The sequence below is a fragment of the Halichoerus grypus genome, chromosome 6 (genome assembly GCF_964656455.1).
Source record: "Halichoerus grypus chromosome 6, mHalGry1.hap1.1, whole genome shotgun sequence".
Classification (NCBI taxonomy): domain Eukaryota; kingdom Metazoa; phylum Chordata; class Mammalia; order Carnivora; family Phocidae; genus Halichoerus; species Halichoerus grypus.
In genome coordinates, this window is record NC_135717.1 from 78,835,031 (window position 1) to 78,861,260 (window position 26,230).

Consider the following 26,230-nt stretch of genomic DNA (forward strand, 5'->3'; position numbering starts at 1 on the left):
TGAAGTGCACATTTATTACCCTTGTTTATTTAGTATGTCCCTTTGTTCATCTTGGAATTGTTTGTTGTTTAGGGACACTTACCTAGTTTCCAGCAATCTGCTTTTAACCGGGTGGTGAGCAGTGTATCTTCTTCCCCTCGACAAACGATGGACTATGATGATGAAGAAACAGATTCTGATGAAGATATCCGGGAGACATATGGCTATGACATGAAGGTAATTAATGGACAGGCATACCTGATTACTGGGCTTGTTAAAACTATTGAACACTGATGTTTGAAGCCTGAAAGTAGAAGAGAAAGCTAATCTATTTATCCTGGGCTTATGGTGATAGCATTTTTTTCTAAGCCCCCCAAAATATAGATAAAACAATTTTTTTTAAAGGATGGAATTTTAAAAAAATCTGTTTATTTTCTTCACCTTGTAACTCCTTATGACCTAAAGGGACTGGAAAAATTAGGCATTTAGATTACTGAAAGCTTTCATGGCTTATTTCAGTATTTTGTTTCCTTTGAGTTGTTAAAATCTGTATAGTTATGTTTTAAGAACCCATTCTAGCTGTGTTTCGATTCTTTTGCTCTGATCTCTCATCTGGATGGTGCTAGATAGAATGTCCTATTCAGAGATGAGTTATACTTGGGCCCATGTTTGAATTTGCAGAGTTACAGCTGCAGCTAGAACAAATTACCCTCAATGTGATTCTTTTTTTTTTTTTTTTAAGATTTTATTTATTTGACAGAGAGAGACACAGTGAGAGAGGGAACACAAGCAGGGGGAGTGGGAGAGGGAGAAGCAGGCCCTGATGTGGGGCTCGATCCCAGGACCCTGGGATCATGACCTGAGCTCAGGGCAGACGCTTAACGACTGAGCCACCCAGGCACCCCCCCCCCCCCCGTGCTCTTTTGATAATGACACTGCACTGGTTTTGGCAAGTTTGTTTTGTGTTGGATCCTGTTGGCCTTTTATTATTTTGTGTCAGGCCCAAGCCCTTTGTCTTTTACCTAGTAATAACGTGATCTAGGCAGAAACTCTGCCAGGTTACAGTTATTCCATTGATCTGTTTTATATCAGTCTTTGTTGAACTGTTTAGAATTTGTGTCTGTAACCAGACAGTTTATACTCTGATATGTGAAAAAGTGAGGGTGCATTTTTTCCCCCTACTCTTCCAACTACCTTTCCTGTGTCCTTTCAGTGTGCAAATCAGGTAGGTAAGCTCATTCTTAGAGCATGAATATCATCAGCATTAAAAAATGGTTAGGGGTACCTGGGTGGCTCAGTCGGTTAAGCATCTGCCTTCGGCTCAGGTCATGATCCCAGGGTCCTGGGATCGAGTCCCGCATCTGGCTCCCTGCTCCTTGGGAGCCTGCTTCTCCCTCTCCCACTCCCCCTGCTTGTGTTCCCTCTCTTGCTGTGTCTCTGTCAAATAAGTAAATAAAATCTTGAAAAAAAAAAACTCAACAAATATAAAATTAAAACCATCCATTATAGATGCTTATAAATTATCTGCTGTAAAATCTTTTTCTCAAGATAAAATTGATCTTGGGAATGTTTTAATGAGGGAATTTTTAGTTTTATGAATTAAAGACTTGAGCAAAGTTGAAACCAAGGTGAAGTTCTAAAGGAGCAGCTGAACGGGAATGCAGCCCATGCCACATATAAGTTAATTAGCTAATACTAGAATTGCTGGTTTACTGTGTTTAGAGGCTATTGAGACCTGGGTTGCCTGGGTGGTTCTCTTTCTAGCACATTTAGTATCAGCCAGTACTCTAGAATTGGTAAACGGGGTGGACTTTGTTTGGAAGCATTTTGGAAACCTATGAAAACAAAATATCACAAGTATTACATGATTTTAGGGCTAGGGACCAAAACTGGTTTGATATGGTTGTATAGAGTAGTCTTTTTTTAATAAAATTTATATAGTGGTGTTAGCTTATGGGCTCTCCTTTGGTAGGGGGTACTTTATAATATGAATTAGGAATTTATAGTGTTAGCAATATATTTGACAGCTTAGAAGAATAGAAGAATGGTAGGTGCAAGACTTAGGGTAATTCTTGACAAGTCAGGAAACAACAAATGTTGGTGAGGATGCGAAGAAAGGGGGACTCTCTTACACTGTTGGTGGGAATGCAAGCTGGTGCAGCCACTCTGGAAAACTGTATGGACATTCCTCAAGAAGTTAAAAATAGAGCTGCCCTACAACCCAGCAATTGCAATACTAGGTGTTTACCCCAAAGATATAAGTGTAGTGACCCAAAGTGTTTTTTTTTTTTTTTTTTTAAAGATTTTATTTATTTATTTGAGAGAGAGAGAATGAGAGAGAGCACATGAGAGGGGGGAGGGTCAGAGGGAGAAGCAGACTCCCTGCCGAGCAGGGAGCCCAATGCAGGACTCGATCCAGGGAGTCCAGGATCATGACCTGAGCCGAAGGCAGTCGCTAAACCAACTGAGCCACCCAGGCGCCCCACCCAAAGTGTTTATAACAGCAATGTCCACAATAGCCAAACTGTGGAAAGAGCTGAGATGTCCATTGACAGATGAATGGATAAAGAAGATGTGGTATATATATATATATACAATGGAATATTACTCAGTCATCAGAAAGAGTGAATACTAGCATTTACATCTGTGTGGATGGAACTGGAGGGTATTAAGCTGAGTGAAATAAGTCAGTCAGAGAAAGACAATTATCATACGGTTTCACTCATAAGTAGAATATAAGAAACAGCACAGAGGATCATAGGGAAGGGAGGGAAAACTGAATGAGAAGTCATCAGAGAGGGAGAAAAACCATGAGAGACTCTTAACTATAGGAAACAAACTGAGGGTTGCTGGAGGGGAAGAGGGTGGGGAAATGGGGTAATTGAGTGGTGGGCATTAAGGAGGGCCCATGATGTGATGAGCACTCGGTGTTATAGGCAGCTGATGAATTATTGAACTCTGCATCTGGAACTGATGATGTACTATATATTGGCTAATTGAATTTAAATTTTTTAAAAAAGGGTAATTCAAGGTCACATTTACCTTGATGTAGGTTAAAAATATTTTAAAAAACTAAAGTCTTGAGTATTTTCCCATAGAGCAAGCACTTACTGCATAATTAAAATTTTATTTGTTGATTTAGTTATAGTTAGTTTGGTGATTTTTCCCTTTGTATGATGTTCCCTGATTGTGACCATGAATTCATCTTTAAAATAGTTTGAATTTAGTGTCTTCGCTTGAGAGAGAGCCCCTTACCGGTTTAGGAAGAAGAGTAGGTAATTACATAGAAAAATAAAATCAGTCATTTGATCTTAGTTATCATAGCATTTAATTTGTGCTGTGCGTTGTTGGATTACTTCATTTGCATGTAATATCTTGTAATCACCACTGAATCACTGAGCAGCAATTCAGGAAAATCATTACTTAGGAAAATATATGTTTAATGAAGCAGAGTCTGTCATGGATCTTTTGCCTGTGTGCCTGGCATAACCTTTCATATACTCATATGATCATTTCCTTTTAAGGGATATTGTTTCCCTTTACTGAAACTCTATCCATATCACAGTTTGTATTTTGCAAATGCATGTATGTGCAGAATTGCACATCAGAAAGGAGGATATACAACAGTAGTAGCTGTTATCTTCCGGGAAGTTCTTTTTTGCAGCCCAGTAATTGCTTATTTTAAAAATGAGAAAGGCAAGTAAAACACTTAGATTCTTTTAGGTTTTCCTCTCCACCCTTTTTAATGCTTGGATGGCTTGAGCTTTGGTGGAAATTGAGTCAGTTTTGTCTGGGAGTTTAGTCCAGCATGATACCAGATAAGATAGAGTGACAGATCTGTATATAAAACACATTTCTCACAGAGAGGACATTCTACCTTTCCTGTATATTTGCCATTAATGGGACTGAACTGTAATTTTCCTCCCTAGGGAGAGTAGTTTGTTTAAGCTTGTTGTCAATTCTTCTACTTTCAGCCTATCTATTTCTTTATATTTAAAATGTGTCTCTTGAGGATAGCATATATAGTAGGGTCCTTTCTGGACTGTAATTCTGCATCTGTATGTATTTGTAAAATACTGTTGAGTCTTTTGTTTTTTGTGTTTTATTTATTTATTTTTATTTATTATTTTTTTTTTAAAGATTTTACTTATTTATTTGAGACAGAGAGAATGAGAGAGAGAGAGAGAGCACATGAGAGGGGGTAGGGTCAGAGGGAGAAGCAGGCTCCCTGCCGAGCAGGGAGCCCGATGCGGGACTCGATCCCGGGACTCCAGGATCATGACCTGAGCCGAAGGCAGTCGCTTAACCAACTGAGCCACCCAGGCGCCCTTGTGTTTTATTTTTTAAGTAGTATTATGATCTCTGTCTTTCAATTGTGGGTGTTTAGTCCATTTTCATTTAATGTAGTTGTTGACATGGTTGTGTTTAAGTTGATCATCTTGCTATTAATTTTTTAATCTCTTGTGTTTTCTTACTTTGTTGCTCTTTTCCTGCCTTCTTTGGGTTAATTGAAAAAAAATTTTAATGTTTGATTTTATTTCCTTTATTGACTTCTTGCCTTATACCTCTTTTTGTTTGTTTATGTATTTTCAGTGATTGTTCCAGGATTAACAATGTGTCTTTAACTTAGCAAAGTCAGTATTGTACATGTTCACTTTTCATGCTTCACCTTGGGGGAAGTAATTTTTTTTTTTTTTTTTTTTTTTTTTAACAAATCTCTTTTTAGCTATCATTATTTTCCGTCATTATTTTTTGATCACTGTCCTTTCTGTTTTGGAAGTTTAACAGAAAGTTCCCTGTATGAGTAACAATGAAATGAGTAGAGTCAAAGTCAGAAAAGACAATTCTAGTCCATGAGAAAAAGCATATGGGAACGAAAGTAGGAGAGAACTAAAGTACTCTTCCATCTTCTGCTTTTTAGGACTTAAATTCTTGAATAGGGAAGAAGACTATGAACTGCTATTCCTAAATTCTCCGTGAGTGGCATTGTCTTCCAGAATCCTCTTAATAAAACCTTTTAAGTATCCTATTTAATTAAGGATTATCTCATGATAATAGTAGATCTTCTCGTGCACCCCACCAAGAGAATCAGGTGTCACATTAGTCATGAAGCTGTTGGCTCCTCTCCTAACTCACACTTCTGTACTCTGCTTTGTGATACTGGGACTGGGGCTCTACACCAGGGGCTGGTAAACTTTCTCTGTAAAGTAATGTATATATGTCAGAACACATTAATATGCAATAGTATATATTAACAGGGTATACGTATGTGCATGTGTATTCACACACAGACACACACACACAATAAAGCTTAGTAAATATTTTAGGTTTTGTAAGCCACATATGGTCCCTAGTGCATATTCTTTTTTTCCCCACAACTTCTTAAAAACAGACTATTCTTACCTCATACTCCATACAAAAAACGAGCTGCCAACTGGGTCACAGTATGCCAGCAAACTCCTGCTCTACACATTTGTTTCCCGCCTGCTGCCTTCCTTCTGCCAATAGAGGACATTAGGAAATATCAAAAGGCCTGAACAGTGAGAAGGGACATGATCTTTTCCTTGTTTTGTTTTCTGTGTGTATCATCTGAACTGCATGCTTTTTTTTTTTTTTTTTTCCTTTTGCTTTTTTTAACTCGGGCAGTGGGAACTGGGTCTAGTTTGTAGCTGTTTTTTCACATTCCCGAAACCAACCACATCACATTCCATTAGAGAGAGCAGAACTAACTGACCAGCACTTCCTTCTCAGAGGTCTGGCTCCCACCTCTGCAGGGCCCCTTCTCTGAGCTCGTAGGCTCTAATAACCCCACTTCTTCCCTTTGTTACCTTAAACTCTAGGGTTGACAACTCTTTCTTGGTGTTAGCTCGGTGTTTCTGTTTTGTCTTTTCAAGCCTTTAATATACATCTAACCAGTTCACTTCATTAAGTTATCCTTGTTGAAATGCCTGTGATTTCTGCCTTCCTGATTGCATTCTACCATTAAAGCTGTACATGTGAGCTTCTGGAAACTAACTGCAGGGGAGAATCATCTTAGAACTAATTAGAGCTGTCAGAAGTGTATAATTTGAATATTGTCAGGCTCTTCATTGTATTAAGTAAGAACAATCGGTAAGTAAGAGCAATTGATAAGCTTCTAGGTTTGAAAACCTTTAGAGAGGACTAAATGATTTGTGTCCTTTCGATGTCACATCTAAACCTTTCTTCCCTCCTAAGTCCATTTTAAGTGTCAAGGTTCTCTAACTTGTTGGGTATAGGAGTTTTTACGAGGTGTAGACTGAAGAAGGTAGATTATTTAATAGTAATTTTCTTTTAGGTTTGTTATCTCTATGGATTGTTTTTGAGATTTAGTCTTTCCCTTTTGGCTTAAAACTGTAGTCATTCCTGTCCCCCCACCCCCCCACCCCCCACTGTGGGCATTTTCTGTCTTATTTAATACTGTGCATTTAATTTTAAGGTCATATTTTTATTTATTTATTTTTTAATTTTATTTTTTTATTTAAATTCAATTACTTAACATATAATGTATTGGTTACAGAGGTGGAGTTCAGTGATTCATCAGTCTTAACATAATACCCAGTGCTCATTACATCACATGCCCTCAATGCCCATCACCCACATACCCCATCCCCCCACCCTCCTCTCCTCCAGCTACCCTGTTTGTTTCTTATGATAAGAGTCTCTTATGGTTTGTCTCCCTCTCTGATTTTGTCATGTTTTATTTTTTTCTTCTCTTCCCCTATGATCCTCTGTTTTGTTTCTTAAATTCCACATATGAGTGATATCATATGATAATTGCCTTTCTCTGATTGACTTATTTTGCTTAGCATAATACCCTCTGGTTCCATCCATGTGGTTGCAAATGGCAAAATTTCAGTTTTTTTTTTTTAAAGATTTTATTTATTTATTTGACAGAGAGATAGAGAGCACAAGTAGGCAGAGTGGCAGCAGAGGGAGAGGGAGAAGCAGGCTCTCTGCTGAGCAGGGAGCCGGACGTGGGGCTCGATCCCAGGACCCCAGGATCATGACCTGAGCCAAAGGCAGCCGCTTAACCGACTGAGCCACCCAGGCGCCCCCAAAATTTCAATTTTTTTGATGGCTGAATAGTATTCCATTAAGGTCATATTTTTAGTATATTGCAGGCTTTAACCTGAAAGCGTGCATTTAGATCCTTGTCACAGGGTAAATGAAGTGGTTCTAATTCTGAATACCCCTCTTGGTTTCTTCCTCAGGACACAGCCAGTGTGAAGTCCTCCAGTAGTTTGGAACCCAATCTTTTTTGTGATGAAGAAATTCCCATCAAGTCTGAAGAGGTGGTTACTCACATGTGGACAGCGCCTTCATTCTGTGCAGAACATGCTTATTCTTCTGCTTCTAAGAGTTGTTCTCAAGGTATTACCCTTTAAAACAGTGTAAAGAAGATATACCTGAAACCAGTGATGAAAAACATTGTATTAATCAAGGCTATGAATCCTTCTTTTTAAAATTTATTATTATTATTATTAAAGATTATTTATTTTAGAGAGAGAGACCGGGTGGGGCAGAGGGAGAGGGAGAGAGAATCTCAAGCAGACCTCATGCCAAGGGCAGAGCCTGACACGGGGCTCCATCTCACGACCCTGAGATCATGACCTGAGCCAAAACCAAGAGTCGGATGCTTAACCAGCTGTGCCACCCAGGCGCCCCAGACTATGAATCCCTCTTTAAATGTACATCCTGGCCATGAAATAATAGTAAAACCTAAAAATGCAATTTTGATTAGGAAAAGCTAAGTCTCTGTATGCATTTTATGTTACTAGGTGGTAACCTAAAAAAAACTTACATGGAATTATTGAATCCTAATAAGAACTTTAGAGGCCCTCTAGTCCCATCTCTCTTTATATAAAATCTCTGATAAGCCTCTGTTTGTTCATTACCAGTTGTCGAGGAACTTGCTGCTTTTTGAGAATATTCATTCTTGTTTTAGAAAGTTTTAAGTGTTAGAAGTTCTTCCTTCCCTTGGTAGATAATTGCCCTCCTACGTCTACTTTGCTTTTCCCCAGTGAAAATACATCACACTGTGGTAGGTCACACGTCTGGGAAGTAAGGGGTGTTTCTCTTTTCATAGTAAAATTCACGATCTTATGGACTAGCAAATTACTGTTGGTTTATTATGGGCAGCTCATGTGCTTAATCTTTTGGTCCCCTCTAAAATGGAGAGAGAATAGATTAAGAGATTCTTTCCCATTCTCCTTCCACTATTCAGTCACAGAATAAAGAATCAATAAGAAACCAGGTTTTTACTCTTAACCAATTTTTTAGAGTGGGCATTAGAATTCTAGATCTTTTTGTTTTGTATTTTTTGAAGATTTCCTTTTCACTTTCATATGGATATAGTGAATTCAGGTATCTAAAGTAAGTATTGGAGGAGAAGGGACCATTCCCTTAAATATTTACTTTGGAAACATTATGTTTTTTCCATAGTTTTCATTTTTTTTGTTTTGTCTTATATTTTATTGGAAAGGTTCTAGCACCCCAAGGAAACAACCCCGGAAGAGTCCTTTGGTGCCCCGAAGTTTGGAACCTCCAGTGTTAGAGTTGTCACCTGGAGCTAAAGCCCAGCTGGAAGAACTTATGATGGTTGGAGATCTCCTAGAAGTATCTCTGGATGAGACTCAACACATATGGCGGATTTTGCAGGCCACACATCTACCCTCTGAAGACAGATTTCTGCATATCATGGAGGCAAGATATAAAGCTTACTTAAACAGTGGTTTTAACATTTTAGAATGCCTTGGTTCTTTGGAGGTGCCACAAATGCCAGGATGGGAATGGCTGAGTGGGTAGTACTGTGGCTGTCCTTCTTTTCCATTAAGCCAAATGTAGTTCTGCTTTATGGTCTTATTGTGATTTTATGTAATATTTTGGGGAAAAAAAACCAAACACCATTTCCACTAAAAAGAAAGGAGGGTACTGAAAACTCCCAGTTTTTCTCTTAAGGAAGGAACAGCTTCCTTAGCCCATATTCCCACTGTTGAAAGGCCCAAAAAAAGAAGGCACAAGAAAATATAGTGGTTAAAAAAAAAAAAAAAAAGCAAGGGAAGGGTTAAGTAGGGGAGGAGGGGGGCAACAAGAGGGAAGCGTTAAATAGAAAGCAGATTGGGGTGGGAGAGTCTACTATGTTCATATATTAATACTTAAATAGCAGTTTGCAGTTTATACAGTGTTTTTATATCCGTGATCTCATTCAACGCTCAGCATAAATAATCCTGGATGGGAGAGAGGAAAGGATAGACTTGTTTCTACATATGAAAAAATTAAGGGTCAGAGAGCTGGAAACTTCCCTAGGTCAGACATTTGGTAAAAACAGAGAGACCTGGATTCCAACTCTGGCTTTTGACTCCTAGTATTCTTTACATTATTCTTTTGCATTACTTATTTTCATGCAGTGGAATGATACAGTGTCACTCACAGTTGATATAGATACACTGGGCAGATGATAGTTGGCTTTTGGTTTGGAATTCAGATCAAAGGTAGCCTGATTTAGATAGTGTTTTCCAAAATACAAAGGGTTTTCTTCACATCCATTATCTCATCTGATCCTCTTTATTTTACACATAAGCAAACACAAACTATTGAGAAGGTAGATATATAGTTCGAGATATGATAGACTTAGGACATTTATAATGCAGTGTTCTGCTGCATTCTGCAGTTTCTTAGGTTCTTGTCAAAGATTTTTCAGTCTCAAATATGTCACAAAATGAATTCTCAGGTGGTATTTCTTAAGTAATTATCAAGCTTATGTTTTTCAGTATTTCTTTTTCTACCTCCTTGTTCTTCCTGTTGCTAGACATACTTTCACTATTAAAAATTTTTTTTTTTTAAATATTTTATTATTTATTTGACAGAGAGAGACACAGCGAGAGAGGGAACACAAGCAGGGGGAGTGGGAGAGGGAGAAACGGGCTTCCCGCGGAACAGGGAGCCTGATGCGGGGCTCGATCCCAGGACCCCAGGATCATGACCTGAGCCGAAGGCAGACGCTTAACGACTGAGCCACCAGGCGCCCCCACTATTAAAAATTTTTAATGCTGGGGCACCTGGGTGTCTCAGTAGGTTAAGCATCCTGACTCTTATTTTCAGCTCAGGTTGTGATCTCAGGGTTGTGGGATCCAGCACTGCACTAGGCTCCGTGCTCAGCAGGGAGTCTGCTTGGGATTCTGTCTCTCTACCCCTTCCCCCATTCGTATGTGCTCCCTCTGTCTCTCTCTCCCTCTCCCTCTCAAATAAGTAAATAAAATCTTTCAAAAAATTAAATTTTTTTAATGTTTATTACATTGGCATATAGTAGAAATTGGAACAATATTAGAAAATTGAAAAATAAGGGTTTTTTTTACTTTGTCAAATCAGCTATTCTCTAGCCCTTGCCAAAGTCACTACATGTCTTTTGTAATGAGATCATGGATACAATTTTTTTGTTTTACCAACAATTTTAATCACTTCTTAGCCATCGGGAATTTATTGTGAGTTAATAAAGAACTGTAGTCATGGTAAGTGAAGACCAAGAAAGTTATTACATAATTCAGTGTACATTTAGTACTTTAGCTTTATATGTATGTTTTATCTCAATTAGATGTGCTACAGCACCATACTAATACAGGCTGACAATGATCTTTTTTCCCTAGTAAGCTAAAGTCACATGTTTTCTACAGGCTTGCCATTATTTTCTGTTTTCATTGAATATTATATTTGTTTTCTTAAAATGTCTTTAAAATATCTTTAGAACATTTATTGTGGTATAATGTACCCAACATAAAATTTACCCTCTTAATCCATTTTAAGTATACAATTCACTTGTATTAATGACATTTACAGTGTTACACAAGTATTGCCACTGTCCATTTCCAGAACTTTTCAATCATCCCAAACCTCTGTACTCATTAAACAGTAAGTCCCATTTTCTCCTTCCCTCAGCCCCCAGTAACCACTCTTCTGCTTTCTGTCTCTATGAAGTTGTCTATTCAAGGTACCTCCTGCAAGAGAATAAAACTTTTTTTAAATGCCTTGCTTTAAAATTCTTTCTACTTTTATATTGTTGAAGGATGACAGCATGGAAGAGAAACCATTAAAAATAAAAGGAAAAGACTCTTCAGAGAAGAAACGGAAACGGAAGCTAGAAAAAGTAGAACAGCTTTTTGGAGAAGGAAAACAGAAGTCCAAGGAGTTAAAGAAAATGGATAAACCTAAGAAGAAGAAATTAAAACTAAGTGCAGAAAAATCAAAGGAGCTGAATAAACTGGCTAAGAAACTGGCAAAAGAAGAAGAGAGAAAGAAAAAGAAGGAGAAGGCTGCTGCAGCCAAAGCTGACCTTGTGAAAGAGACTACTGAGAAGAAGAGAGAGAAAAAGGTGCTGGACATCCCCTCAAAGTACGACTGGTCCGGAGCAGAGGAGTCCGATGACGAAAATGCTGTGTGCGCCGCACAGAACTGCCAGCGGCCCTGCAAGGACAAGGTGAGCTCTAACCGTGTACACCCCCGGGAGAGCGGCCAAGCAGCGGCGGGCGCGAGACAGAGGCCTGATGTCATGAGAATCTGGTTTTGATTCCAGGATTTGGGCTTCCAGCAGAATATGTTTTCTACAGTTTCTATAAACTGTTTTGAATTATGAGGCTCTTAGGTCAGTGTGCTTAATGGAAGAAATGTTGTGCTTTCAAAATCATGGACTTGGTGAACGTAACGAGACCAGAGCAGAGAGAAGCTGTGTGATAACCCTGGGTAGCAGTGCATTTCGTGTGTGGTTGGCATAGCCGGGTGCAGTGTAGTCCTTTAGTCCTTTTGCCTTCCCTGTACGGTGACTCAGAGAACTAAATACCTTGTCAGTTAGTTAGTCACAGTGGCCTCAAAATGTTCTGAGCCAGTATTTTAAGAGCTGTGGCAAATTGCATTACAATTTTTGTTCTAAAGACCTAAAAAATCTTCCCTTTTGGTCTGTGCTGTACCCACACTCAGGCCTATGTGCACTCTTCTAAATGGAGTAAGATTTTTTTCAAATACCTTGCAAAAAATAATTAGGACCTTTAAAGATATTATTTTAAAAGTTTCAGCCCTAAATTTTAAGTATAGTAATTATATAATGGCCATTCTTTAGGTAGTACTAACATTATGAACTTCTGAGAAAGATGGATAGACTTTATGAAAAATCCCAGTTCATTCAGTGACTGGAGATGTCTGTTATGGTTCCCATCAAGATTATTAGTAAATTCATAGTTTTAATTTTAATGCTCATTATACCACTTGATATTTAAAATTTTAATACCTCCTCAATTTGAATATATGAACAGAATAAATATACTGCATTATTATTCCCTTACTTCATCCTCAGTCAAATACTTGTTAGAGCTTGAAGAGGTCACCTTGTCCAGGCTCTTCATTTTACAAATGATGAAACCAGGACTCAGTGAAGATAAATGATGTGACCAAAGTCATAGTGCTAAGTAGTGCAAAGCCAAAAGTAGAACCGTGGTTTCCTGGCTCCCGGACCAGGTTTTCACCACTAATATCCCCACCCCACCTATAATTAAGATGTAAGTACAAAAACACATTCCAAAACTAAATGACACTTACATTTAAATTATACTTATTGAATGTTTTCCACTCATTTTTGGAAAATGAATATATTTTGGTAAGACACATATCCCCATAGTCTAACCTTCCAAGGACAATACCTATACATATTTTAGTGTGTTTCCTTCTAGTCCTTTTTCCATATAATTTTATATCATGTCATACTATCTACTCACTTTTGTATCTTTACTGATTAAATATGTTTCTATTTTATAAACCTTTTAAAGTATTTTAGTAGCTACCTTATAAATATGTGTATGTATTTTTCTTTCATTTTGAATTTATTCTCATCTGAATTTGTCCATTAAAGAGGTTGATGAAAGGTTAACTGTTTCTCTTTGGGTACTGAAGTATTGGCAGCTTAGTGTTGGCAGAACCTTCTCCCTTTGTTTCTCTTTTAACTGATTTTATGGTAGTTTCAGACTGGCAGCAAGTAGTAGTGGTTCTTTTTCAAGCTTTCCTATCATCCTTCCTCTACAATGTTTATATCCATCATGAACCTTTTGCTTTCTCTTTTTTCACCTTTTCACTTAATAATCTTTCCCCTCTCCTCTGCTCAGCATTTTTAAATATCGCTCAGGTCATCTGTTACCTTCCTGTAGCATATAAACACTATAGGCAGTTTTTTTTTCCTCATCTGCTATAAAATTGTTAAATTAACACATAACCCTGCATACTCTCGGGGTTATGAGAATAAGAGGAGATAACCTATATGAAAGCACTTGCTAACAAAATGCAGTGTTAAAATGTGATGGTTATTTTTAAGTGAGTCCTAAGATTTGCTCCTAACATTAAAGGTATTTTTTTAAAACCTGCAAAGTTGTCTTAATAGAACAAAGGGAGACTCAGCTGAACATTCAGAGAAAATGTCTGTTTCAAACTGTTAAAACATACTCAAAAGTGAGGAAGGTATGCCTTAACCTGTCATCATCCTACATAAAAGAAACTTAGTAAATGTTGTATTTCTATAATGTGTTTAATTTTAAACAAATTATTTCAGATTGTAAACATTTTGCCCATCGTTGCTGTTTTGCAATATTTATGGTTCTCCAAGTTTGTTCTCAGCACTAGTTTTACTAAATAAAAGGTATATTTCTTTAACTGCTTTGTAAAAGAATTTTACAACTTTCTCAATTTGAAGTATAGTATTTCTCTAAGAAAACCAATTGATGCATGACACACATCTTCAGAACAAAATAATGATAAGAAAAGCATGTTTTTAGAGAAGTCTGTGTTCTTTAAATACCATGCAGCAAAAAATAACTTCTAGGGTTCATTCATATTTAGGTAAATGTACATTTACCATTTTTCTAACTTACTATTACTTTTCCCCCAAAACGTGCAGATTGAGAAAACTTTGAAGGGCTACCTAAACATACCTAGGCTCAATTTCAGGATGTTTTAGAAAGAGAAAAGAAAAATATTATCAGAATAATGTTGTAAGGGGTTTAAAAAAAAAAAACAAAACTGTCTCTTCCATCATTATCAAATTAACTTCAAGGTGAAATTAATTTAAAAAATAATGAAGAAAAAATAAAATATTAAGAACTGTTTTCAAAAAACTAGTTTTAAGGTTCAGAATCTTTTTCTCCCTGAGGTCTGTCCCTTTCATCCAATCATACTGTTACCAAGAGTAAAACAAGTTAACTTGAAGGAGCAAATTCTTTCAAGCTAACATTTAAGTAACATTTTTTCCCCCTGTATTAGAATAAATAATCATCTTATTTAGGAAAATAGACTTTTTTCCCCCCTCTTCCTGTGGGCCTTTTCCTTACCCATTACTATTTCCATAAGAAGTTTGGGATGGTAGAGATTAAGTTTATAAACCTATGTCTCTCACATGTATTATTTGTTAGTTATTCTGATTTTAAAAGATTGTCATGGTGATGTCTCAGCCATGTGGAGATAGGTTAACCAACTGTTCCAATTTGCCTGGACTTTCCTAATTTTAGCACTGAAATTCCTGTGTCTTGGGAAATACCAATCTTGGGCTGGCTAGGAAGGTTGGTCACTTAATGTTGAGAGCACCAAAAAATACACACAAGGATTCTGAACATTGTTAAATTGTACTTCATTGAGTAGATTGTTTTAATTTTTCATATCTGGTTTTTGCAAGGAACCTTGGTGCAGTAGAGATTGAATGCCAAAATAACAAAAGCTCCATGGGGGAACTAAGCTAAGAATATCACTGAATCTCCAGGCCTTCTTTTTTCCCCATTGCAGTAATACGCTCTGTGAAGTGAACAAGATGAAATATGCCAAATATTTTTAAGTGTAAATATGAAACCATATAGCAAAACATGAAATACCAAATTAATATTATTTCTTGTATTTAACATATTTCTCTTAAAATTTCCCCAAATCCAACTGGTAACCTATTTGTACTATACTTCTAAATCTCTTATCCATTAATATTTGAACAGCTCATAGCTGTGAAGTTTTTTAATAATTATTTTTGTGATTTGGTAAGTAGATCTCTCGAAGATAATGAAAGGGGAAGTGACTATTAGAACTTAATATGCAGTTAACCACATTCTGTCTTCTTGAGTCTTCAGGCCACTACATAGTCTGTTGCCCTGTGTCAAAATCATCAGTGGATTGAGTTGACATTCCAAACGTTAGTTTGCTTTATGATCCGGTGGGCCTTTTCAAACAAAAGTAGCACTGGAGTTGGATTGTTAGTACGTGAATGTGATAAAAAGATACTAGTAAGGGAAGGACTGTTTTTTTTCCCTGCTAGATGATTGGGGTGAATTTTTATATAATCTGTAGGCTGGGATAGAATCTGTGTACTGATGAATATCTCAAGAAAAGTTTATACTTTTTTGGAATGGTGGGAGAGCTAGGCTTAGGAATGGACCTGTAGCCAAAATCACAAAAGAGAACATTTCTTCCTTACTTGAGAGAGACTGATAGTTTGAGGAAACCTGGAAGCCAGTGAGTATAGTGCAGAATTAGATTTTAAGAAACATGGAACCACTTTTCTTGGCAGCAAATACTGATAAATTAGGAACTTTCTTATCCTGTGGATTAGCATGACTGAGGACTGGACTGGATTAAGAGGGTTGGAGGTAGGAGTAGAGTTGTCTCTTGGTTCAGGGTGGCATCATAAAGAGGGTAATATCTCAGATTTGGGCAGCTCAAAGAAACAGATCATCTTCCCAATTCTCTTAACGAGCTCCAGATAGCCAAAGCACTTACCATCAGATTGGCACTTCATAAATCTTCATAGCTGCGGTACCTATATTTTTAGTTTGCTGCCCAGAAGTCATTTATCTGCCCCTTTCTTTCATGTACTGTTTTGCTGCAGTAGGAACATTTTGATCAATTTTCTTCACTACACAGACTTCAGAAGCTAAATATTACATAAACAATTACAGAACAAAAACAGAATTTGTTTTAGGAACGAATTGTAAAATGGCTCTGAATTTACTAGCAAGCAGTATCACAGAGTGCCAGGGATGATCAAATTTAGAATATATAAGAATTACCTAGACTCTGACTGAAAATACAGGCTTCTGGTTTGTACCCCCAAGATATTCTGAGGCTGTAGGTTTGGGATGGGTCTCAGCTACACTTTTAACAAACACAATAGGTAATTCTATGTAAGTGGTCTACACATTTTGAGAAACAGTGCAGCAGCAGCTATTTCAAGGTGCAAAATGATTTTCGTGTAAGATAGAATAATGAGTAGAGCCGTGAATCTGTGATCTTAAAAAACACGTCTAGTATCCTAGGCAGTGAACTAACTGTTTTGCCATACATTATTTCATTTGTTCCTCTAAATAATCCTGTAAACAAGATGTTATCTCCATTTTACAAATGAAGAAATTGAGCCTTAATGAGATTAAGTATCGGCCTCAAATTATATGTATCAGAACTCAGAACTTGTGACTGAATTCAGTAATCTTCATTTTGCACAGCACCATCTCTTAAGATCTAGAACTCTGGAATAGAAAGATTATTTTGACAAATGATTTTTCCCACACTGTATCCCAACCATAAAACCACTAACATGAGTATCATCATTTTGATGATTCTTATAGTACTTGGAAACTAATTTTGGAAACTACTCCCTTTCTCTGAAACTCATTTGCCTAGCCAAAACCTCCTTCCTCTGTTCTTTCTCCTAAGCTGCACTGAGGTACCTGTTTGATCCTTTCATGCCTCTTGGCTCTGAAATCTGGCAGAGCTCAGTGTTATAAGTGGCTTTGTAAGTTGCCAGTGAGATGATCCAGATCCACTTTGTGCTGGGGAGAGGAAGAGTAGCTCTTGTAATCTTAAAGGTTCTCATCTGCCGTAACGTCGGCTAATAAAAACTACGACAGTCACCCTCCATATACAAAGCCCCAGATCACCTTATTGTTAACCCTAGGCCCAAGGCTTAAAGTCACCAAACTATAGTCGCTTTCTAGCCTCCTATAATCACAATATTCTCTGGAGGGTCAAAGTTTGCCTAGTATCTGCCACTGACCTATTTTACAAATGACTTTAATTTGAAACCCCAGGGTGATCTATTGACCTATGACTTTGACTGTTTTAATTGGTTAATTTGTAAGATTTGACCTCTGATATTTGCTAACTTTTTATAGGGAGTTGTATTTGTAACGGAAGAAGAGAAGAATAAAAAATATTAGTTTTAAAAGTGGCCTATGTGACTGCTTTTCTAAAAAGGTATTTAATGCTCTTAGTACTTTGGCTTATCTCTTTGAAATAAAGCTAATACACAGGATTGCCTTCACATTGTTGTACTCTTCCTTTCTTGATCTAAGATAATTGCATTGTCTTAGAGCCTAGAAATTGTTAATATTAGCTAAAACTACTTGGCTGCTCTATTAGACGTTCCTTTTTTGTCAAGTTTTTCTCAAACATGTTTCTGCCTCAAAAGGAGCCCCGGGTAATTATGAGGTAATGGAGTACCTAAGAGGCCCAATTTTGTGGACATATTATGGTAAAATAGAATTTGGGGGTATTAACTTCCCAATTTCTGTCTTTAAAAAGTAGCCCCATAAGAAGTCATTGTCTCTGGACATCCCAGTTATTTGCTATCATTTAAGCCAAGAAAGCTCTTTGGTTTGTTTTTTTTTGTTTTTTTCTAGGCTTAATGTTTATGTAACCTAAACATTCCCCAATCTTGTCTCCTACAGGTAGACTGGGTACAATGTGATGGTGGCTGTGATGAGTGGTTTCATCAAGTTTGTGTGGGTGTATCTCCAGAAATGGCTGAAAATGAAGATTACATCTGTATAAACTGTGCAAAGAAGCAAGGGCCAGATAGCCCAGGTCACGCACCACCTCCTTCCTTCCTAATGAGCTACAAACTACCAATGGAGGATCTTAAGGAGACCAGTTAGCAGTTGCTGGGTTAGTTTGGGACATGGGGAGAAATGGACCACGTTGAGACCTTAGTCATCAAGTAGAGTGGTGTAGATCCACTCAGAATGTTGCTTCCAAAGACGAATGGCCTTCAGAGAAAGTCCTCTTAGCTGACTTCCTCTTTGCATGGACTGTGTGACCTACATTCTCTTCAACACATCTATGCAGAGGGTGTCTTTGGTACAGCAGCCAATGTTTCAGTTTATGTCTCCTCTGAGTATGGTTTGTTACTTTACAGCCAGACATGTGATTGAGCTCTAGAATGCTGGTTGGCATTGATACATTGGTATGCTAGCAGGGCATATAGGCTGTGGCTTATGGCCAGTCGATATTAGTTAGTGGTGTACAGCCCAGGGGCAGCACCATCTTGAGGTGCTGATGACTTGGCACTCCTTAGGACAGTTGGAGAGGAGTGAGAGTACCACTCTCCTTCTGCTGTTACCTGGCATAGAATGCCCTGCAGATAGAACTATGGGAGCAACAGGGCCAAAGTTACTCCTGTTAGTCATGGGATAGTAGCCAGAGTCTAGATCCCAGCTACTTGTGTGTGTTTGTACCAAGAAGAAAGCCCCAAGTGAGAGGCAGATCACCTTATCTTCCTAAGGAGAGGAGTATGTCCTCTAGTTCAGAAGTCTGACTAGATTGGATTCTGGGAAGAAGAGCTTTTCTTATTTCAAGTCAAGGAGCCTTTTTTTGGCTTTGAGAAGTCTTGCTGTCTTGGGTCTGCATTTTAGAGACAAGCAGGTACATGGATCCAGCCTCCTGCAAAAGAAGAGAAGACAAGTCAGAATGTTTTACTGAGACACAGTGATGCATGCTTTTCGGGGAAACCTTCATTCACAAGTATACCAGATACCACCAGGCTTCAGGCATGGCCATGAGCAAGACCAGCAAATAACAGCTTTTTGCCTTGCAGCCCTGACCCCAATGTCTGCTGTTTCCAACACTGGCAATTTCTGATTGTGGCCCACAGCAGATGCTGTTGAATAACACCATGGCTTCATCAGAGAATGTGGGGTTGTAGCACCTCTGGGTGATAAAGTTGTTTTAGTAAATCCATTTTTAAAAAAAGAAAAAAAGGACTTGTTTTTACTTTTTTCTAAATGTCTCTGACTACTGACTGTTCTATAAATAGATTATTTTTCCTTTTTTAATATACATATATGAATATATAAATATATATATTTACTGTTACCAGCAGCATATGACAGAGTTTCAGCATCAAAAATCCATTTGGGGGCTTGCTTTCTCTTTTTTGCTTTTTAATCAACCCCATTTCTTCCTTGTAGTACAAGGAGTTAGCACTTCCTTCTCCGTCCTAGCCTGACCAGATTTTCCATGTTGTTTTTGTTCAAATAGATAATTACATTTCCTTTGTGTGTTGGAACTTGTCCCTGTCTGTTGGGAAACTTGGTCTTTCTATCTGTGGTGGCTGTTTTGTTTTTGTATGTGAATGTTTGAAACTATGGTGCTGTGTCCTCTTTCCTCCTGTTGTGTTCTCTATTCTTGTTAAGGTGTTAGGTAAGCTATATGGAAACGTTTATTAGAAGGGGACTCTTTTTTTTTTTTTAAAGGACAAAAAAACAAAAAATAACCAACCAAAAAAACCTAAAAGTAGTGTTTGGTCTTCACTATCCTGTGTCCCTTTATTTTGGTTAAAAATCTGTGGTTTGACTTAATTCATCAGTTTTCTTTTTAAAAGGGAGGAGCAGGGTGGGCCTAGAGAACAGCTTTTCCCTTTTGGCCCCAATCTCTTTTAAAGAAATGTCTTCTAGTAACTAGAAGTGAAATGTACTGTCCAGTTACAGTTCGAGTGGGTATGAGATTTAACTCAAAAGGCATCTTACTACAAAAAAGCAAAAGCTTTCCTGTAAAACCCAGTTTCTGTAAATGCATTCTCTATGGTTCATACTACCTAGTTTTTGGTCATTCTTCCCTTAATATCTTATATAATATTTTTAGTGTTTTGACCTGTTAAGAGGTTCATAGGCGTCACTGTGCATGATCTTAAGTGTGTATATGATTTAAGATTTCAGTGGATATTGCAAGGTAACTATTAACCAATTTCATAAGTTTTCATTTTGCCAATCTATATAAAGATATTACTTAGTTAAAAAATTTCATCTGGTTGATGTTATAAAAGAAAGCACAATATTTTTTTGCCTTTTCATCTTCTCTGTAAAGATCTTCAAATACTTGTGAGTAGAAAATTGAATGCAGTTTTAAGTGATGGCTGCCTGGATGGAATACATTTAAAAATATTTCATTTTTCTTCCTAGTCACCTATTAACCTTACTCAGCCATCAGTGGAGGGGCATGAAGATGCTGAGAAAGATGACTAAGGTGCTCTGCTTCCTGGAATATGGTGGATGGATATAGGTGGCTGTTTAGGGAATAATTTATGTCCTTAATATGGTATTTACCTGCTGGAGACATGAGAGAGAGATGCAAGGCAGTCTCCAACCATGAGTAGTTCTCTGTTTACCTTCTGGTATTTTGAAACTTAAATATATGATTTAGTTGATACTATGAGCTTTTCTGTATTTATTTGAAAGTCACAGAGGATTTGGTCTGACTCTTGAGCGTAGATTTAGACCAAGGCTGAGAAGAACAGATAAGAGAAATTAGTTTAAAAAAATAAAAAAAGGGGGGGGAAGAAAAATGAACATGTACAAGTCTGTAATTGTGGAAATAATGAACTAAGATCTATTTGAAGACATGCCAGTGTCCTAATATAATATAAAACATTGTTTTCAGTTAGAGGAAATTACTTACTTACTACTTATTCCATTCTTCAACATTGTTATATTTCATATTACAACCTGATTTAAAATGTTTCTTTACCCTTCTCTCCAAAGTTGCAAATTTTCACCATTGGTATTTTAATTTCTATGTGAATTCTATCAAAGGTATTTCTTACTACCTTCTTATAACTATGTTGGGGAAGGTTATAGAAAGAAAAATGAAAAAATGCTATGTAGGTCTTTAATATTCTCAAAGTGGGTAGGTCATTGGAACTATGCAAATCCCCAAGTTTACAACTATAGCATTAGTAGTTCACTTTCTTGTTGGCAGAAGAGGGGACATTTTCTTCCCACAAATGTTTATTTTACTTACAGATAATTATTGCAACAAAGCCATGTTGAGATTTAGATGCTAAGACTCCCTTCCTGAGTTGCTGCAAACCACCTTTGCACTGCATGATTCAAATTTGTGCCTCAGTAAAATTACAAATTACTGTATGTCATACTTTGAATAATTGAAAAGATAAGCATTAAATCTGTGATTGCCCACCATGTACTTATTTAATAATCAAAATCTTAGCAAAGGCTAGCAGACCTATAAGAGTAGAATAATTTTACCTGTGCTTCACTTCTGTTCTTCTCTGCTTTTGTCTTTGGTGTCCAAAAAATGTCAGTTTATTTGTTTTTCTTAATTTTAAGATTCTGGATGCAGTTCAGTGCATGTAAAAGAAACTCCCTGCTTGTCAATATTTTAATTCTGTAGTACATTTGTGTGAATATCAGCCAGTACTTAAAATAGGAGGATGAAAGGAGAAATTGAGAAACCTTCTTTCAAACGGTGGGACTATCTACTTTTTAAAGGAGAAAGTGACAATTTGGAGTGGGATTTAAAAATTGTAAATTGTGGAAGAATTTAAGCTGTTAAAGTCCCACATATAACCAGGTTCAATAAAGGTTTACATATGGAACTAGCTTCATATGTGTGTAGAAAGTTGCTTTTGCAGTAGGTCTGTTAAGTATAAATTTTAAAAAGCAGGCAACTGATTTGTCTTTTACCTTTTGAATCCCTCCCCTTTTAAAGTTAAAGCATATCATTACTTCTTTGGATATGGAGGTGCCAAGTGATATTCACAACATGAGAAGGAAAGAATGGGATGTGAATATATTTTGGAATTGCAGTCTTCTCTTGGCCTGGATCATATCCAGTCACCACTATGCAACGAATGATGTGCACTGGGAAAGGAGATGCCGGGTTCAGATGTAGCCTGCTTATTCTTATTTTTGCAATACTCCAAGATGTCTGAACAGGAATGTCTTTTGTAAACCTCAAGACCCTCTATTGATTATTCTCTTACATATTTATTTACCTGTTAGTGAGACACTTAAATATAATATGGACTCTAATTTGCCAGGGTTTTTGTGGTGCCTTATGAAAAGTATAACTTGATTTCTTGGTTTTTTTTCGAGCATGTTTTTCATTTGTTTTCTGAAAGAATATTAGATATGGTTATTTGCATTTCATCTGAAAAATAAAAGTTTTGTGTGTGTGCTCAGGTTCCCCCCTACTCTGTCATTACATTGGTGGCAACTCTAAATGGTAACCACGTAAAGGTCAATTTTGGTAATGAGTATTGATGATCCTGGGGAAAACTGGCAAGTGATACGAGAGCCACTTTTAACCTGTGCCAAAGCAGTTTCTAATATTGCAATTGCTCTCTATAAAATAAAATACTGGCCTCAAATAATTCTTTCAGTGGTGTGTTTAGCCTATTCCTGAGCATAGTGTTTTCAGAAAGTGTGACGTGGAAGAAGTGATTCCCGAAGATTTCACCTGTCCTCTATTTTCAGCAAGAATCCAGCGATGACCAGCAGACATTTCCCCACCTTTGATTCTTGAGCAATTTGTTCCTTGCAGCAAACCAGTAATAGCAGGGAAAACGAGAAAAAACTTTAATTTTGGCCTCCTAATGCTTAAATTAATTCAAACTGCAGCTTACTTCAAAGATAGCATTTTTTATTGCCAAAATTACCAGGTCTTGCAGTCATTTCTGAAAATGTTAAGTTTCTGCTTTCAGTGAAATTGGCCTCAAATATGAAGTATGTGACTGTGTATATATGTGTGTGGGTGAGAAAAATTGGTGGGAAGAAGGAGGGAAAAAAATCTAGTTATTTCTTAAATTGGAAAATATTTTTCTTACCAGCAAAAAAAGACCCCTGAAATTCCATACAGTGACAGATTTTTTTAAAAAATTATGTGAGATCCTCCCAGTTTAGCAAATATTTCATGGGGCCTTGCCATTGTGGTTGATATGAATAAACTGAAGATCCAGAATCTTGGCCATTAGCCATTAATTGGGAAGTCAACACATGATACAAGGAGAGAAAACGAACACAGAAAAATACTATATTATATGAATAAACTTAGAATGATTTAGGAATTTCTTGATTCTTTTTACCTACTTGTTCTTTAAAGTATATTTCTACACTACTCTTAGTAGGAAGAAAGATTTAATTCACATTTCCGTCTAGTAAAGTTCCATGAAATTTCTTTACCAAAGATTTTCCCTAACCTTGTCTTTGGAGCTAGGTTGAGTATCTTATTAATGGGAAAGAAGGCACCACACAAAGTCTAGTAAATGGCTTAATGGATCCAGCTGGTAAACCTTGTATTAAGGAACCCTGATGAGTTCCCCCGGAATATTGGGATGAAGTCAGAATTGTTTGTAGTTTACAAAAACAAAAACTTCAAAAAGATGAGGACTTTAGGATTACATAAAGAGCATAGATTTAGGAATCAAATAAATAATGGGTTTTAGCTCTGCATATAACCTTATATTAGTTTTTTTGAGACTAAGTTTCCTACCATGTGTGGGTTAGTTCAGGTGGATAGAAAGACATTAAGTCATAGCCGCTCCCCTTGCGAGAAGGTGAGACAGATGATTTTTAAGGATGTTTCCTACTAAAACTTTTATAGAGTTTCGAGAGGAAGATAGTAGAGGGATTTTGGACATGTAGTCCAAATCACTAATGATAGATCTATTCAGTACTTCTGATGAGGGAATATACAGACTATAGTGAATATTCTATTTTTAGAAAATGTAAATATTAATCACATATATTAGAGCTTACCCATAGTCTTCACTTGGGTCTGAATTTTGCAGAGTTCATCAAGTGCTTTTATGTATGCCCCAAGACTGACATCTCACCATTCTATCCAGTGCCCAACTCTGTGGAGGTAAGGTGATCGTATCAGACACATTTTGATGGACCTAACTGTACCACTCCCTCCTCCTGAATTGGTATTTGGCCTTAGTAATATTTTCCCACCATTCAAAGCAAAGGCTCCTTCCCTCTCCACACTAGGCTGCACTGTGCTGAAACCAGTAGGTCACTCACTGATCTTTAGTCTTAGTAGGCTACTTCAGTCTTCTTTCTGGCCTAACCTTGCCATCCTCTCGAGTTGGGGGCTAAGCTTTGTTGAGACACAAAATGAATAATCACTAATACTCTTTGGAACCAGAACAACAGTTCAAGCACACCTAGTCTTGGTCAGTGCTCAGTGCTTCTATTTATTTTGTCATAGACACATTACTTCAGAGTTCCAGTTGGAACATTAAGGCCGGTTTAATACACTTGGCTTCCCATCCCGGTAATTCATTGCTGCCATCTAAAATAGATGTCCAGGGGGGTGCCTGGGTAGCTCAGTCAGTTGAGTGTCCCGACTCTTGATCTCAGCTCAAGTATTGATCTCAGGGTTGTAAATTCAAGCCCCATGTTGGGTGTGGAGCCTACTTATAGTAAAGAAAAGAAAAAGCAAAGAAAGGAAGAAAGAAAATAAATGATAGCCCATCCAGTCATCCGTCCTCTCTTCTTGTATTCCATTGCTGTTACCTACTATCCCGAATTCATGGTCTCATTGCTGCCCTTTCTTCCAATTTCTTGCATTATAGAGGGGCACCTGGCTGGCTCAGTTGGTAGAGCATGCGGTTCTCTTGGGGTTGTGAGTTCAAACCCCAGGATGGGTGGGAAGATTATTACCTAAATAAGTAAATATGCATTATAGAGACTCTGGCTTCCCTATTCCTTTGTGAACTTTCCTACTTTTTCATTTAAGTGGAACCTGGCTCTCAGCCACGCTTACCTTAGGGCTATTTCAAGTTGAGGGTGCTCATTTCCTCACTACTACAGGTGTGAACCGATAGATTATAAGGGTGCTGTGCTTATGTTATTACTGGTTTCCACCACCACACATTGAGGCCTCTGATATTCAGCTGTACCACCGTCTATCCTCATTACTGTCATCTCTAGTTATTCTTTTACGTTCATTGAGGACTTTGATGGTTCAAGGGCATCTCTGCCTCCAGCCCTACCATTATTTGGGCAATATCATTGATCATGGATAACTTTACCGTTTCTGGACTTCCACCTCCAATAATCATTTTCACTCCATTTAGCAAACCAGTTCCAAGGCCATAGCTTGGACTCTCAAAAACTTACTTTGGGGGGCGCCTGGGTGGCTCAGTCAGTTAAGCATCTGACTCCGGATTTCCCTTCAGGTCATGATCTCAGCGTTGTGAGACTGAGCCCTACATTGGGCTCATGCTGGGTGTGGAGCCTGCTTAAGATTCTCGTCTCCCTCTCCCCCTCCTTCCCCTCCACCCCCTTCCCTCTTTCTCTCTCCCCCTCTCTAAAAAAAAGAAAAAAAAACACAAAGAAACAGTAAAAAAAACCTTATTTCTGAAATGTTAATGTCTAGGATCCTATTCATACTAGTCTGATTTTTAACATCTTGTCCTTTGATCTCGTCCTCTCGGTGTGTTTACTCTGTGACCTTGAGAAACATCCAGTCGCTCTTTTCTTTCAACCTTCAGTTCACTCTGATGAGGGAACATACAGACTATATTGAATATTCCACCCTCTTTCTTCTCCATTTAGCATAGATTGCATGGCCTATCACTCATGGTGTTTCCCCATCACTCTGGCCCTGCAGAACCGATTTCTGGGTTTTAGCCATCTGACTTGTTTGCTCTCATGGGCTGCTGAATACTACTGAGTACACACCCCTGATTGGTAGCACCACAAATTGACTCAAGTAGGTGGGCTCTCAAAGCCCCAGTGGTCCAGCAACCTCTTCCATTTGTAAAGCCTACTTCCAACTTTCACTGTTGTCAAATCCCCACCCGCCACCTCTTCCCTCAGCAGAGGCCTACCCTCCTAACACCAACTTGAGCAAATTGAAGCTAATAGGAGAGCTCTGAGTTTCCCTAGTCAACTATACCATCAACATCTTAAAGTGGTTTCATCAGAGGCTCTTCTTGATATACCCTCTTTGGATGCCCGAGTTCACTTCCAGTTACCACTTACCACTTTTATACAGATGTTTCCCAAATCAGTATCACCTGCCTGTGCTTGCTTTCTTTGCTCCTTAATCAACTGCCTGCTAAGTGTTTCTATTTGTAGTATTTGAATCACTCTAAACTATTTGTGTCAAAAACCGAACTTTTCTTCCCAACCCCAAACCAGTTCCT

General features: G+C 37.7%; 1 protein-coding gene across 1 annotated transcript in view; it reads left to right on the forward strand.

Moving 5' to 3' along the window:
- The window catches only part of KDM5A (lysine demethylase 5A), a 93,011-nt gene extending 70,564 nt beyond the window's left edge, over positions 1 to 22,447 (forward strand). Inside the window, exons 24-28 of the mRNA XM_036092409.2 lie at positions 73 to 216; positions 7,212 to 7,371; positions 8,483 to 8,703; positions 11,060 to 11,470; positions 17,730 to 22,447. Coding sequence (XP_035948302.1) covers positions 73 to 216; positions 7,212 to 7,371; positions 8,483 to 8,703; positions 11,060 to 11,470; positions 17,730 to 17,936 — 1,143 coding nt within the window. The 3' untranslated portion in view covers positions 17,937 to 22,447. The remainder of the gene's footprint in view (positions 1 to 72; positions 217 to 7,211; positions 7,372 to 8,482; positions 8,704 to 11,059; positions 11,471 to 17,729) is intronic.
- The last annotated feature ends 3,783 nt before the right edge of the window (positions 22,448 to 26,230 follow it).